The sequence below is a fragment of the Lissotriton vulgaris genome, chromosome 3_1 (genome assembly GCF_964263255.1).
Source record: "Lissotriton vulgaris chromosome 3_1, aLisVul1.2, whole genome shotgun sequence".
Lineage (NCBI taxonomy): Eukaryota > Metazoa > Chordata > Amphibia > Caudata > Salamandridae > Lissotriton > Lissotriton vulgaris.
The window spans coordinates 103,237,304-103,253,541 of record NC_141689.1 but is presented as its reverse complement, the minus strand read 5'-3'; the positions used below and the strand labels follow the sequence as shown (position 1 = coordinate 103,253,541).

The window sequence follows — 16,238 nt, the reverse complement described above, 5'->3', positions numbered from 1 at the left end:
AATCCGGTCCAGGGAAGACATGGCTTGGCAGTTCGGGCTGGACTGTTCCTATGAGGCACAGGGTCAAGGCTGATTTGCATATGGCCATGTCTGAACTGGGGTGGTGTGGAGTGCAAAAAAACAATGGATTTAGGCCCAGATCTCTGTACTGGGCTGAATGTATGACATTGTTCTGCATTCTGTCCATCAACTGTTGGTTTTGCATTTGTCACCCCGAGTGGGAAGGGTATGCTCAGACGTGAGTCCCGTGCTCTCCACACGACTGGAGTTAAGCTATCCTGGCTGAAGATGGCTGATAGCCAGAAACCGGTCCTAGGATGCTTGCTTCCGGTCCAGGGAAGACATGGCAGTTCGGGCTGGACTGTTCCCATGAGGCACAGGGTCAAGGCTGATTTGCATACAGCCATGTCTGAACTGGGGTGGTGTGGAGTGCAAAAAAACGATGGATTTAGGCCCAGATCTCTGTACTGGGGTGAATGTATGACATTATTCTGCATTCTGTCCATCAACTGTTGGTTTTGCATCTCCCAGATGCGTCACGTTGTAAATACCCCGCACCATGGCGCATCTTTTGCGCCGCCGCTGCGTCACAGAAGTGACGCAACGGCAGTGTAAAAGAGGCACAAGGGGCTTGCAAATCTGCCCCATAAAATTCACAACACTTGTTCAATCTCATCTACTTTCTTAGTTGTTTAACCAATCTTCAATCAGATATTTATTGTCACCCAACTTATTCTAAGAACCTTAGAATGATGAAAGCCCTGATTTAATGCCAGCATTCAAATCTATAAAATGAGGTCGAATAAATACCCTTTCATGGAGTTGGTGCATTAGTCCACTGAACTGCCATGTTGGACTTTTCTTCTGCAGACATGCCAAGAAGTGAGGTTGTACTAGTAAAAGATTTGCATACAGCAACTATAAATATTGGATTGTTTCATTTGGAAATAGGCTTTTGCATTAAGTACTGTTTTGTATTCATATCCGGCCTCCAAAGGATGATATAACATTTAGGAATGAAGATACAACACAATAGGCCTGCACTTGATGACAAGATGGCAAAGATCTCCACAGCCACCAAATACTTTCCATTTGTGCTGAGATACGCGGGTAGGAAAGAGACCCAGACGGCCAGAAATACAAGCATACTGAAGGTAAGCAACTTGGCCTCATTGAAACTCTGAGGCAAATTACGGGCATAAAATGCAACGACAAAACTGACAGTGGCCAACAATCCTAGATATCCCAACATCAGATAGAAGAAGAGAACGGAGCCCTCGCCACACTGGATGATGGTGGTGCCCCCCAGCTGTATCTTCTCGGGGTACGGGGGATCAAGAAGCAGCCAGACTGTGCATATCAAAACTGGAGTAAATGAACACAGAAGGACCACTCCACTGGGCATTCTTGTCCCAAGCCACCTTGAGGAACGGCTGGAGGGATCGCAAGAACTGAACGCTATGATCACAGTGATGGTCTTGGCCAGAATGGTAGAAATGCTGACGGAAAATATAATCCCAAATAAATTTTGGCGGATCATGCAGGTGGCCCTCGTGGGATGGCCAATGAAGGTGAAGGGGGAGAGGAAGCAGAGCATGAGGGTGAGGAGAAGCACATAGCTGAGCTCTCGGTTGTTTGCTTTGACAACTGCGGTGTCCCGGTACTTCTTGAAGATACAGAGAACAAGCAGAGTGATGAGGAAGAGGAGGCCGGTCAGGCATGAAAGAGTGATTCCCAAAGGCTCCTGAAAGGAGAGGAGCTGGAGAGGTGTTAGATCACATCGGGTTTGTTCCTCATTGGGCCAGTGGTCTTCAGGACAAGGCCAGCAGTCAGGGGAATCTGAAGAAAAGAAGGGAGTTGGTTACTGATTTCAGTCTCTGTATTTAGGAAATGTCAAATTGATCTTGCCGGCATGTGCGGCTTTTGTGAGCCCCGTGAGCTTCATTATGAATGAGGGTCACCCTGGATACTTACAGACCTACAATAGACACTATCAGGATGATTTTATGTGGAGTGGTACCTGGCCATTACCGAGAGCCATTAATACAATATATTTCCACACATCAATATTTTACATTATTCTATTGTATAAAAGAATCAAAATGTAATTAGCACAACATTAATTAGAACATCAGTGCAAACATGCATTAGAAAGGTCGATGTGATATATATTCCTAACATCAAATACATAAAAACCTATCACACCTAGCTAAAATCCCCCATGATTCTCTGCTGAGAAGAAGGCATGTACCCATCCTCGGTGGCCGCGACATAGAAAAAGTGGTGGGGCAGGGGGAGGGGAAGCGGATGGGGATCACACGAGAGAAGCAGCATGGGGTGGGAGTAGCTAGTTCAATTCATAATAAAACTGTAAAAAAAAGTTAAACTTACCTGCTGCCAGCCGCCTCCCTCATCATGCCTCGTGTTGGTTCTTCTTTGTCCCAGCAGACACTGGGACTATGTCTGAGACTCCTGCCCAATCCCGCGCTGCTCTTATAATAAGACAGCAGCGAGGGGATTGGCCTAAGCGGACTAAAAAGATGCTACGCTCAGGTCAAGGAGTCTGTGGGGTTTCTCCAGCCTGGCTGTTCAATAAAGACGGGTTAGATAAACCTAAGTAAGCAGGTGTGTTTAGCCAGTCTAAGATGGACGGCAAAACACATGCTCACTTAGAGAGTGCATATAGCACTCCTCACCTCCCCTTACATGCTCTGGCCCGCCATTCCCTGCACTCGCTGGCTGAGCCAGCTGCTTAAAAATACAACAATAATGAAATATTTTATTTTTAAGCTGCTGCCTCTGAGCCAGTGAGGCGACTCTCCTCTGCCTTTGTTCCCCTCATACCTTTCCCTGCATACCTTCTTTAGACTAAACAAAGCCTGTTAGTTTGAAGACCGTCCTGGTCTTTGGGTATTGCTTGTTTGTCCTTAGGAAAGCTTCCTGACAGTTACCAACACCTCGGGCCCGATTCACAGAACTAACTTAAGACAAAATCCTAAACTTACTACCATTTTGTTATTCACAGAAGGCACTTACTCATTTTGGTATTCACAGAAGGCACTTACTCATTTCGGTATTCAAAGAAGGCACTTACTCATTTCGGTATTCACAGAAGTTTGAGTCCTAACTTTAGGACTCCTAAATGCCTTCTGTGAATACCGAAAGTCTAAAAGTTAGGATTTTTCTCCGTTTAGGAGTAGTAAAGTTAGGACTCCTATGTACAAATCTTTACTTATGTGTCATGGAGTACTGGACAAACTTGGAACCAATGAAAGATAACAATATACAGTCAGAACCTGGGCCTCAAGGGTTCAGGCAGAGAGAGGAAGGGTGTCAAGAGATGCAATCTTCAGCTCCATTGCAATCTGTGAAGGTGATCTAAAACTAGAACACCCTGGTTAGCAATGCAAGATGTTTTTTACAGAGGTTTGTAATCAATAAAAGTTGAGCCTGTCGCAAGGGGAAAGGTGGGGAGATTAGGAATCTGATTGGATATCAAGACACTTAATGTGGCATAGCCATCACATTACTCACCAGTGTTGCTTAAAAGATTATTGCCTATAAATTCTGAGACTTGCACATTACCAGCCACGAAGCAGAGGTGGGAAACCAATTTGTACCTTGGTGACATTCCTTTGTCTGCAGACTGAATAGCTAACTAAGTCTTACCATCCTCAAACTACTGGGCTACTGAACACTACAAAGTATGCCTCTCTTACGCCGTTATTATTCTGTATGTCGGCCTAATTATCACAAACAGAATGATAATGGGCCTCTCTGCTTCACTGACAGGATGACTTCTTTTCACTATTAAGTTTCACATGAAGACATGTGCTGACTCAAGCATGCAGGAAGTATTTGGTGCTTGATTTACTCCCCACAACAATCAGAATAGTTTAAAGGAGTCAATCTCTGACTGTGAGTCAGAGAGTTACTTCTCAAAACAATGTTCAATAATGACAGACAGCATTCGCCCTGCTTGGCTCTCATATGTGAGATGGGACAACCCAGTGAATTAACCAAATAAAGAAATTATGATGATGTGAAATACCACAAAAATGCCTTCACAGTTGCTCAAAGCTGCATGCATGCCAAATAATCGCGAAGACAACAATTGTCGCAACCTAATATAAACTTATTTTAACTTGTACTTATGTTGGTTGTCTATTTACGTACTCATATACTACTGCGTGACCTCCTCTGATATGTCTGTAAAACCTACCTTTTGTCCCGAATTTTTGTCCTGCATTTTCACCTTCTGTCCTGAACTTTTGTCCTGAATATTGGCACTTTGTCCTGAATTTTCACACTCACCATCCTGAATGTACACCCCTGCCAGTTGGTCACCCTTGAAGTAACTGGAACAGGAAGAAAAAAGTACCCAAACAGGACCAATGAGCGAGCAATTGTTGGGGTTCAAGGGGGCCTGGGTCCTTCTGTCTAGTTCCCCATTAGTGATTTATCCTTAGAAGTGGCATGTGCATATGTGAATTTATGGACGCTCCCTAGAGCTCGCTTTAAAAGGGGGCTGCCAACAGGAAACAGGTGCTTGGTTTTGTTATTGGTCCCTTGCCGAGTGATTCCTGTTCCTATGTTTCTACCTTGTTTCCCTTCCTTCGAGCTCCTTTCCAGTGGTCTTTTCTAGTGCTGGGTTTTGACCCCCTTCTTTCCTTCCCCCTCCCCCCACCCCCCTGTTTTCCTGTTCCCTTGGGCATTTCTGAACCCTTTTAATTGGGACCTGTTTTTGATCTTTGGTGACGTTCCAGGATTCGCGGCTGCGTTTCCTTGAGTTGTATCATCCTGTAATTATCCCTTTTTTGTATCCTAACCATCTTGTTATACGCAATGTTTGGGTGGTTTCACGAAGGAGCTGAATAATGCCGTTTTTGTGCTACCTTCGTGTTCTTTTTTAGATTGCAGGGGTTTTTTGGGTATCTTTCATATTCCCTTGATACCATTTTTCCCCTGTCCCTTTTTTGTCCAAAGAATTGTGAATTCCACCCCCTTAGTCATTCTCGGTGTTTCCCGAGGGGGCGTGGTTGGTCTGAGGTTACGCAAAGAAACAACCAATACGATTGCAGTGGATGAATTCCTGTTTCGTATCAAGCTACACCCATTTGTTATCCGGGGTAAGCAGGGAGGTCGGTGGTTTGCGTGTGTACTTGGCACTGGTCACAGTAATAGGGGTGTGTTTAACCTTGTCCCCTTCTTTCCTTTTAGTGGTCTCGTCTGTGTCAAGCTGTCAGCTGCCAAGAAGCCAGAGGAGACGAGTTGTGTTCCCAAAGACCTTGGGTTCCCTTGTTTTGTTACCAACCTTCTCCCGGTGTCGTGTTCTCCACCATCCGTTTTGATTGCTGGTGTTGGGGGTCACGGTGAGGTTAGAGGATTGGGACGTTCTTCACTCCTGCGGTGTTGGGCCCGTCGGCAACGGAACCGAAAACCAAGCCCACAAATTAATACACCGTCCGAGTGAAGAATGGATGAGGAGACAGCAGGGGGGGCTTCTTCAATGCAGGATATTATGCAGGCTTTAGCGCATATACAGGGTGAAGTCCAATCCCTGCGTCAGGAGAATCAGGAATTAAGGGGGACACTGAGTGAAGTTAAGACTAAGCCCCCATTGATTCAACCAGCCACATTTAAATATGAGAGGAGTGGGGGGCAGAGCGGTTCTTCATCTCCTTTTTCCGTTACAGTGAACACTCCCGAGCCGGTGCCTCTAGCAGCTCCAGAGAGGTTTTCCGGAGATAGTAGCAGATACGCTATATTTATGAACCAGTGCCATTTGCACTTTATGTGTCGACCAACCGCTTTTCCTGACGACACTACTAAAGTTGCGTTTGTGATCTCATATCTTTCGGGTATTGCAGCTAGTTGGGCAGTCCCCTTAGTGGAAAACAATGATGCTGTATTGAATAGTTTCCCGTCCTTTAAGAACCAGATGCATAGTCTGTTTGCCAAGCATGCTTTTATGCAGGCAAGTGATGTTGAATTGTTAAAACTACGGCAGGGTAAGCAGGATCTTTTGGGTTATGTGGCTACTTTTAATCGCCTAGTAGCAGAGACACAATGGCCCATGATAAAAAGAACCGCTTTGTTTTATCAGGGCTTGTGCGAGGACTTGAAAGATATAGTCTCTCAGGTTGTAAACCCCCCTGCAGATTGTGTTGAGTTTATTGATTTGGTTGTCAAACTCAACCATCGAATGAGTGAAAGAAAAGGGGAAAAGAATAGGTTTCAACCCCCAAGAACAACTGTAACCAAGAGAGAAACATCTGAGAGTGGGGGCGTGAAAACAGATCCTGAACCTATGCCTTTGGGTGGGATGCGGGGTCCCTTATCCAAGGAGGAGATGGAGCGAAGGCCCTTGTTGCAGTTGTGTTTGTATTGTGGGAGGGGTTGAGACTTTGCTCGAGAGTGTCCAGTGAAACCGTCCCGGACCCCGGAGAATAAGGCTGTGGCTTTTGTGGGAAGGGATTATGAGCGTCCTTTAGTCTACGATAGTGGTTTTTGTAACCCATATGATGTACAAGGAGCGGTTCAAAGAGTCCCGCATCATTTCACGTTATCGGCTTGCTTCACTTATTCATCTTGTGGTAGAGCTTCCTTGTCGGTATTACTGGATTGTGGGCCCACAGGGAACTTTATGGACATTGGGTTGGCTGAGTCGTTGATGGTTCCCTGTGTGATGAAGAAACAACCTGGACCGGTGAGGGCTATTGACGGCACGGAGCTAACTTCTGGGTCGATTGTCCGACAAACCGAACCTTTGTTGATGATATTCGATAATGGGCATTCTGAGACGGTCTGTTTTGATCTGATTGCCGCACCGGCCTTTGGGGTGGTACTAGGGGTACCCTGGTTACAGGCCCATAATCCCAGAATCGATTGGGCGCGGAGGCTGGTTACGCTTGATTCGGAGTATTGTCTTCTTCACTGTTATTGTGAGGCGACTGATTGGGTGTCTCTGTTGTCTTGTGCAGCGAGTGGTTGCGATCAGAACGGTTTGCCTCCGTCGTTGGTAGCATATAAGGAGGTGTTTGATAAGGACCAGGCGTGTGTGTTGCCATCACACAGGGCGTTTGATTGCCGTATTGATTTGGTTCCGGGGGCCGTTTTGCCCTGTAGTAGGGTTCATGCATTGTCGGACCCAGAGGAGAAACATCTACGGCTGTATTTGGATGAGATGTTAAAAGACCAGCTGTGACATGCCAAGGTGTTCACGAAGCTTGATTTAAGAGGTGTTTGCCATCTCGTTAGTGTCCGCGAGGGCGACGAATGGAAAACGGCGTTCCGTACTAAGTTTGGTTTGGTTGAATATTGCGTTATGCCTTTTGGTTTGTGTAACGCCCCTGCCGCTTTTCAGTTTTTTATAAATGAGGTTTTGCGTCAGTTTTTGGATGTCAGTGTGATTGTTTACATTGATGATATTTAGTTTTTTTCCCCGTCCTTTGAGGAACATGATGCTCATGTTTCGCAGGTTTTGTCTAAGTTGTTGGAACACCGTCTATTTGTCAAGCTTGATAAAGGCACTTTCAGTGCGACACATGTTGAGTTTTTGGGATTCCTGATATCTGTGGATGGTATAAAGATGGATCCCCGGAAGATCAAAGCTATTGTTAACTGGCCCATACCCACATGTGTTAAGGATATACAGGTGCTACTTGCTTTCGCCAACTTCTACAGGCGTTTTATTAGTCATTTCTCTGACATTGTTTCTCCTATGACTTCATTGTTGAAGAAGGGAGTGGTGTTTGAGTGGACCCCTGCGGCTCAGTTGGCTTTGGAAAGATTGATTGGGCTTTTTACATCTGCTCCTAGGTTGATGCATCCAATCGCATATTTTTCAAAGAAACTACTACCTGCTGAGCAGAATTGTACTGTAGCCGAAAGGGAACTATTGGCCATAAATCTGTCTTTTGAGGAATGGCGCCATTATCTTTGGGGGGCTTGTCACCCCATTACCATCTATACGGATCACAAGAACTTGGAGTATGAGGTCAGAACTGTTTTGAATTCCAAGCGGATGAAGGGTTATCCCCTGAGGATTGTTCTTGGGTTCCTGCAAGTAGGGTTCATGCTTCCCGGTTGATTCGTTTGTTTCATTGCATGCACCCTGGGAAGCCATGGCCTGTAGGGAGGCTTTCGGGAGGGGGTACTGTTGGGGTTCAAGGGGGCCTGGGTCCTTCTGTCTAGTTCCCCGTTAGTGATTTATCCTTAGAAGTGCCAAGTGCATATGTGAATTTATGGACGCTCCCTAGAGCTCGCTTTAAAAGGGGGCTGCCAACAGGAAACAGGTGCTTGGTTTCGTTATTGGTCCCTTGCCGAGTGATTCCTGTTCCTGTGTTTCTACCTTGTTTCCCTTCCTTCGAGCTCCTTTCCAGCGGTCTTTTCTAGTGCTGGGTTTTGACCCCCTTTTTCCCCTGCCCCTCCCCCCCTCCTTGTTTTCCTGTTCCCTTGGGCATTTCTGAACCCTTTTAATTGAGACCTGTTTTTGATCTTTGGTGACATACCAGGATTCGCGGCTGCGTTTCCTTGAGTTGTATCGTCCCGTAATTATCCCTTTTTTGTATCCTAACCATCTTGTTATACGCAATGTTTGCGTGGTTTCACGAAGGAGCTGAATAACGGCCGTTTTTGTGCTACCTTCGTGTTCTTTTTTCGATTGCAGGAGTTTTTTGGGTGTCTTTCATATTCCCTTAATACCATTTTTCCCCTGTCCCTTTTTTGTCCAAAGAATTGTGAATTCCACCCCCTTAGTCATTCTAGGTGTTTCCCGGGGGGGCGTGGTTGGTCTGGGGTTACGCAAAGAAACAACCAATACGATTGCAGTGGATGAATTCCTGTTTCGTATCAAGCTACACCCGTTTGTTATCCGGGGTAAGCAGGGAGGTCGGTGGTTTGCGTGTGTACTTGGCACTGGTCACAGTAATAGGGGTGTGTTTAACTTTGTCCCCTTCTTTCCTTTTAGTGGTCTCGTCTGTGTCAAGCTGTCAGCTGCCAAGAAGCCAGAGAAGACGAGTTGTGTTCCCCAAGACCTTGGGTTCCCTTGTTTTGTTACCCACCTTCTCCCGGTGTCGTGTTCTCCACCATCTGTTTTGATTGCGGGTGTTGGGGGTCACGGTGAGGGTAGAGGATTGGGACGTTCTTCACTCCTGCGGTGTTGGGCCGGTCGGCAACAGAACAGCAATCACCTTAGAAATAATTGTGACGCTTCACGTCTGCTTAGGTCCCTTTAGTAGTATTTAGATAGGAAGTCGAACTCCTAAGAGCAGGAAATGATGGTAAACTAATTTCAATTCCAAATGCTAGCACTGGATTGACGGGAGGCACATTAGGAGCAGGAGCACACAGGGGCATATTTACAATGTCTGGCACCTCTCTGCAAATCAGAAGGAATGCGCCAGAACAGATGCGACATGCAAGCCTCCCCTTGCGTCACCACGGATGTGCCGCATTTACAATGTGGCGCACAGTGGCGCAAGGATAGGCAGATGCGTGTCGCATCTTGTGGCATAAAGGCTGTGCATTGCTGGAGTCGCGTCACAAGCGCAACGCAACTCCAGCAATGCACAGGGGCCACCCATACCTAACGTGGTGTGCCACTCCTTACGCCTGCTTGAAGCAGGCGTAAGGTTTTGTCATAGCGGCCTCGGAAAAGTGACGCAGTGAAATCTTGTAGATTTCACTGCGTCACTTTTATGAGGCGTTCCTGCAACGGAATACCCACCCTGCGACAGAACGCCCACATAAACCTAACACAGGTTTCATGTGGAGCAGAGATTTACAAAGTGACTCATCTCCCTAGATGCGTCACGTTGTAAATAAGGCGCAACTTGGCGCATGCTGTATGCCGCCACTGCATCACAGAAGGGACTCAACGGCATCGTAAATGTGTTGCAAGGGGCTTGTAAATCTGCCCCACAGTGTTACAGAAACACTGCAAGCGCCAGCTCCAAGTCATCCCAGAATGCACTGCGGCATGCCGATTCTCTGTAGCGCCTCAGAAATTAAGCAGCAGAGTGACTTGTCAGGCTCTTCATGCCAGGGGGGGACTCCTGTTTGCTCTGATAGCGGTCCGGGTCGGATTGCAGAAGGAAGGGCACGGCCATCTGTCTCAGGACCCTGGACTTCTAACAGCACTTGACCCTTGTGCGTGCACACACTAGAATCAAGCGTGATGACGTCACCGTTGTTTATGGTCATTGCTTCCATCCTCACTCTGTCTGAACTGCAGAAATGTGCTCTATTGTGCCTCTTTCTCGTCATTCTCGTATTTATGCTGTAGTATGCCGGAATGTTGATAATAGAAATATTGCCTTGCATAAATATTGTCACCAAAATATTGTGAACAAAAATGTCATTCCATTACGTGCTGATTTTCTACTGTTGACTCCAATAGGGAGATGTTTTGCACAACTATATTTTTGGCAAAAGATATTAGACCACTATATTCTGGTACTGCATCTTTACCTCATAAGTGAACATAACCTATACGGATGTTTTAGTGCATGGTGCCAAGCAACCGAACCCCTGATCCCACACGTTGCCTGTCCCACCAGTACCACTATTGTCAAGTGCATCCTCTTTATGCCACATCATGCATGTGAGGGCTTCTGTAAATGAGACATGTTACAGAAGTAACAGCCTCTCTGGCTTCTCATCGCTGATGGATAGGACTTACATTTGTCCTGGAGTTTCTTGGCAAAAGCCATGATTACACTTGCACTTTGCCTTCCATACAAATACGTGACCTTATATCTATTCGGGAAGTTTTTAGTTTGGGTTGGAAAATACTAGTTTAAAGGGGAGAGAGGATGGGTGAAAACGGTCAACCAGTTGGGTGGGCAGGGGGCGCTGGGCTGGGGGGCAAGTAGACAGACATGGATGATGGGTGGGAAATAAGGGAGCAAGCACACAGACATTGGAGAGTTGGAGGAGGGTAGGTGTAATCACACTGAGGCTGTGCAAGAGGGGCTGGGGAGAGCAGACAGACAACAAAGGGTGGCTGGGAGGGGCTCGGGCATAGACTTAAGAATTACACGAGGCATGCAGCTGAAAAACACAAACTCTCTTCACAAAAAAGAAACAAGCATTTGCAATGCATCTGTCTCGCCTTTGGGATCTTATATGTATTTAGCAATGCAGCATATTAGCCTGGATGCAGAAACATCTACTGTTCTTTAACCTAGAAGCTGACTTGCCTGCTGAGAGGGAAGGAGTGCACACACCCTGCAGGATGTTTGAACGTCTAAGACGAGCCAGAAGCAGCTGACCACAGAGCTGAGGGTCCATCTACCTACCTAGAGAGACATGTGCCTGCTCCTGGATTGGAGTGCAGTCTTTTCTCCAAACGTCTGCACCCCCACACTCTTGTGAAGAAGGAGGGTGACACTTTTAAACACCCCTTTCTATGTGCAATTCAAAATATGAAGCATTACCCATTTGACAAGTCTGAAAAGCTTTCCTGACTAGTAAAGGAGATTTAGCAGATAACAATGCACTTGCAAAACATATTTATACATGAGACCCAATCTTACTGAAATGTTGTTTTTAAATTTCCCCAAAGCAGTTCCTATGAGTTTTGTTAAGTAACAGCCATTCTTGACCAGTTTGTGCGACCTTGGGTTGCCTTAGGCTGAAATGGAAGACTGGTGTCTCCTGTACTAAGAAGTAAGAGGAGAAACAGACAGCAGACAGCAGACAGACTACCTAAATGGAGGGCCCCGGAAAGCACTGCTGCAGACTAGTCTTCCTATCCATCTGTGGAAATGGATGAAGAACGGAACGGGTCATGGAGTGGTAGGAGAAGTGAGTTCGGAGTGGGTGAAGAGATGGAAAGAATGAAGAGTTGTTGTTGGGGGTTTGTTTATTGTTGTTGCAGTTATTTGATATTGATTATGTTTGTGCAGCCTGGTCCTAATAAATGGCCTTTTACGCTTAAGACACCAGCGTGGTCTGTTTATTGCGCGAAACTGTGACTGGCTGCACAGCACAGAGAGGCTGAAGAATCGGGAGACAACCGTACACCGATGCAGTAAAGTGTAAGAAAGGAGTATCAAAAATCAGGTAGTTCTAAAAGCAGAGTTCAGCAAGACACCCTCCTAGCAGTATAATCTATCCACGAAAAGCTGATAATCACGCATCAGAATGTTATGTTATGTTATCCGGATTTATATAGCGCACAGCTGCCCCAGCAAAGGGGCGTCCCAGCGCTGTCAGCATCAGAAAACGGACCTCACACCAGGACAGAGGAACACCGAAGGATAAGAAAGTGGCCAAGGAAACTAGATTACAGGAAAGAGAAAGGTTTTGATGGCTTTCCTAAAGTCAAGCAGACATACCATTTTACAGATCTGAACAGGCAGGGAGTTCCATAGCTTGGCTGCCAAGCAGCAAAAAGACCAGCCCCGCGCGAAAATGTTTCACACCGGGAACAGTGACCAGGTGCTGCCCCGGAGCGCAGCTGGCCAGGGGAACATATGGTAAATAGCACAACAGTGGAGAGGCAAAGCGTATCAGTACTTATTAGTGGCTTTAAATGCCATACATATAAATCAACATAGATGACAGGAGTAATAGTTTTCCAAACGGTGACGTGATTTTCAAGTGCTTTTATTGTGTCATAAAATCCACAGCCAAAATCCACAGCCTACGCGTTTCGCCCAACACGGGCTTCTTCAGGGCTTGGTATCGTATCTCCAAAACTTGATTTGTCCAATTATGTGGTTCCAAAAAATGGCGAATGTGTCCCACTTGCTTTGATTAAGAGATTATATATTATCTCGTGATCCTTTGTATGCTGTCAAACTCCTTGTTTCAGAGGATGAGAGAAAGACTTCAAATTTAGCAGTGTCGCTATACCGTGCCGATTAAGGCATAGTGTACTATCTCCTGTATCGGAGCCCTTCTCCTTCGGTATTCTTTCCGGAAGTGTGAACATATGGGGTAAGCAGGTCACCAATCAGGCTAGGCGTTGCAAGCTTTAAAATCTTAAAAGAGAGACACAGCGTCTTAAATTGGATACGTTCCACCATAGGAAGCCAGTGGAGTCTCCAAATGGCCACAGCAGAGGGGCAGGACCGAGGGAGCCCAAACAAGGCTCTGGCTGCGGCGTTTTGAACACGCTGCATCCGTTCTATTTCAGCCTGGTTGGCCCCTAGTAGGAGACAACTGGCATAGTCCGATTGAGATAGAATAGCTGACTGGACAATCAGCTGGTGCGCTGGTGGGTCAAAAAACTTCAAAAGGGGCTTAAGACCCAGCAAGAGGCCAAAGCAGGTACCAGCAACTTTTTTGGTATGGTATTGAAAGCTGAGGTGAGGAATCCATCCATACCCCCAGGTTCTTAACCACTGCCTTGGGGATGGGAGTACTGCCCAGAACACTCGGTCACCATCGCTCACTCCACAAGCTCGAGTTCTTCCCTACTAACAAAACCTCTGTTTTGTTAGCGTTCAGCTGTAAGCAATTAGTGGTCATCCATTCGGCAACCGCAGCCAGGCCGCCTCTAAATCTAGAGGCATTTAGTGTGGAACCTTCCACCAGGGCCCCCACCAGCTGCGTATCATCTGCATAGGAGACCATGGTAAGGTCCCACTGCCTGACGATTGCTGCCAGGGGCTGGACATACAGATTAAACAGTGAAGGACTTAATGCCGAGCCCTGGGGCACCCCCTGGTCGATAGAATGAGCCTGAGAGAGAAATGGGGGGCTGACACTCGGAAAGATCTTTCAGTCAGAAATTATCTGAACCATTCCAGAGCCAGGCCAGCCACACCCGCCTCCTCCAGCCGCAGTAGCAGAATACCATGCTAGACCGTATCAAAAGCGGCACTAAGATCAAGCAAGATCAGTGCCGCAGTCTGACCGGAATCGAGAATGGTTCGCAGGTGTTCAGTCATGGCCAGAAGAGCAGTCTCTGTGCTGTAGCCCAAGCTGAAGCCATTTTGACATGGATCCAAGATGTTGTTGGTTTTCCAAAAATTCGTTAGTGTGTTATTAACTTGTGCCTCTGCTATATTCGCCACCCAGGGGAGAAGAGATATAGGCCTGAAGTTTTCGAGTTTAGCCGGGTCAAGCAATGGTTTTTTGAGAATGGGGGATACCCATGCCTGTTTCCACGGCACCAGGACAGTAGCTGTGGAAAAGGAAGAATTAACTATCTGGCATAATGGGGCCAGAAAAAAAGAGAGGGACTCTCTAAATTGAGCCGGCTTTAAAGGGTCGGCTGGAGAGCCAGATTTGACGTACCTGCTCAGCTGAATGAACTAATCCTGTGAAATGCTAAGGATAGCAATTAAAGAAGAAGGTAGCAAGGGTCTAGAAAGAGCAATCAAAGAAGGAGTGGACATTTGAGAGAACGACCGATAGATGGTATGGACATTCTCAACGAAGAAAGTGGCCAGATCCTCACACTGCTGTTCAGATGAAATAGCGGATGCCGAATTTTCCCTGGCCCCTTTAAGGATCTTAAAAATACATTTGACCGGGTTGGGGCTAAGTTTGATTTCATAGGCATAGTAAGCCGCTCGAACATTACAGATGGTTCTGTGATAATGTTTGATCTTTGCCAAATAGCATGCTTTTTTTTAGAATGCTATTTGTACACAGGGGCGCCCAAATATAACAACTTTAAACAGCTTTAGGAGGAGGACATCGATTGGAAATACAAATTGACAGGAGGACAAAAGTTCAGCTATCAAAACATTTTTATCAAAGCCCTGATCTGCTGTTGGTGGGCGACAAGAAAAACTTGAGAGTGACTCATCCACATAAAATGGAAAACAGTTATTGTTGGGAATTTGTGACGATTGCCAACAATGGCAGCAGTTACAATGATTTGAAGGCTTCATTTGCAGCCCCCTACGGGCTGGGATCCAACTATAGCCTGGGAAGGCATGGCCAGGTCAAAGTGCATCATGACAGAGGCTGAGCGATCTGTAGGTGATCTGAATTTTTTTGCTATTAATGTCAATGTTTTGCAAAAGGCTTTGATTAAGGGTCTACCACAAAGGTTGCCGCCTTCCAAAGACCCTTCAATCAGTCATTATGCAAGAAAATAAACATACACTGAGCAATAGCAGGTGTAGCTGGAAGCACTTGGGGGTGAGGGCATTCTGCGCATATATATTGCCAAAATATCTTTTAGACTCCAGATTTCAACTCAAGCCTGAGGCAAGATTATGCAGCAATTTACGAACGCCAGAAGAAATAGATTGGTGACGGGACTGAGAAGCGAGCAAACAGAGAGCCTGTTTCTGCTTCAATGTATCAAGTAAGCAGGGTGAATCTACTATTGGGTGGAAGTAACTGCAAGTCAGGCCTTTAAGTGGGCCGGGTCCTGCCGATGCTCAGCACTGTCAGCTCTTAAAAGCAGGTGCTGAAACAGGTCCCAATTGAGCTCTCCATTTTTACCCTAGGGGTGGGGGGGGGAACTTATCTCGTCAATATAGCACCCGGCACTGCTTTTAATGCAACTTTGCAGTGACTCGTTTGTCAGTTTTCTATATGGCAGACATGACCACCAGTAACATCACACAAGGACGTGGTCATGTGTTGAATCCCAGGATGTTGAGTGGGTGTGAGGCTCAAACGCGGGCACTCAGCTCGAAGGTCGGCAGCTCTACACTTATGCCACATCCTCGTCTACAAGAACTGAAGCATGTTTGATATTATAAATAACGAAATCACAGGTGGCGCTCATTTGTACATGTAATGTTACTTGTTCTGTTCTATATCCGGCTGAATGGACAGAAACAGCAAAACACCAGTCGGGCGCAAACTACAGATTTTTAGTATAAGTGTTTTAAGCCATGCCCTCAATTACATTGGCCATGCACCTATGGGAGACACCCCCCAGTTTTTTCATCCTACTTAAATTCCTACTAGTGATTATTTACCAATACATATTGGGCGGCCCTGCTGGAATCCATTTTGTTGCAATTTTGGACACCCACATCCATCTCTGTTGACTTGGCCGTGCTGCTGAGAGTTAGCAAGCTTAAACAGTAGGCCAGCACTTACCGGCATCATCCTCGGTCAGTACCACATTGATGCGGGCTGGCGGCTCCAGTGCCGAGGCTGATCTTCAGATTGCCGAAGTGAGCGATGGGCTAACTCGCCTGGTCTCGTTTGGTTTTGGGTCCTGCTGGCAGACAGGTTTGTATTCTGTTATCTTGCCCTCGTTGCTTCCGTATCTCCCGGGTGGTAGAGGCTGGCTCATAAGCAGCTCCTGT

General features: G+C 46.4%; 1 protein-coding gene across 1 annotated transcript; it reads right to left on the bottom strand.

The window, feature by feature from the left end:
• Window positions 1-937: 937 nt before the first annotated feature.
• Window positions 938-13,587, bottom strand: LOC147726033 (vomeronasal type-2 receptor 116-like). Its single transcript, XM_086963408.1, has 3 exons — window positions 13,436-13,587; window positions 4,223-4,358; window positions 938-1,744 (listed from the first exon to the last, which is right to left on the bottom strand). The coding sequence occupies exons 1-3, from the start codon at window positions 13,585-13,587 to the stop codon at window positions 938-940; spliced, it is 1,095 nt and encodes a 364-aa protein (XP_086819534.1).
• Between the last annotated feature and the right edge of the window lie 2,651 nt (window positions 13,588-16,238).

Bases quoted from the DNA above. Each gene is read 5' to 3' on its own strand.
- LOC147726033 (XM_086963408.1), bottom strand. From the start codon at position 13,587: ATGGTCTCCTATGCAGATGATACGCAGCTGGTGGGGGCCCTGGTGGAA. The intron at 4,359-13,435 runs GTTAGTAGGGAA...TTCCTGTTCCAG, and splicing joins GCTAACAAAACAGAGGTTTT to TTACTTCAAGGGTGACCAAC. The intron at 1,745-4,222 runs GTAGGTTTTACA...CTCTCCTTTCAG, and splicing joins ACAAAAATTCGGGACAAAAG to GAGCCTTTGGGAATCACTCT.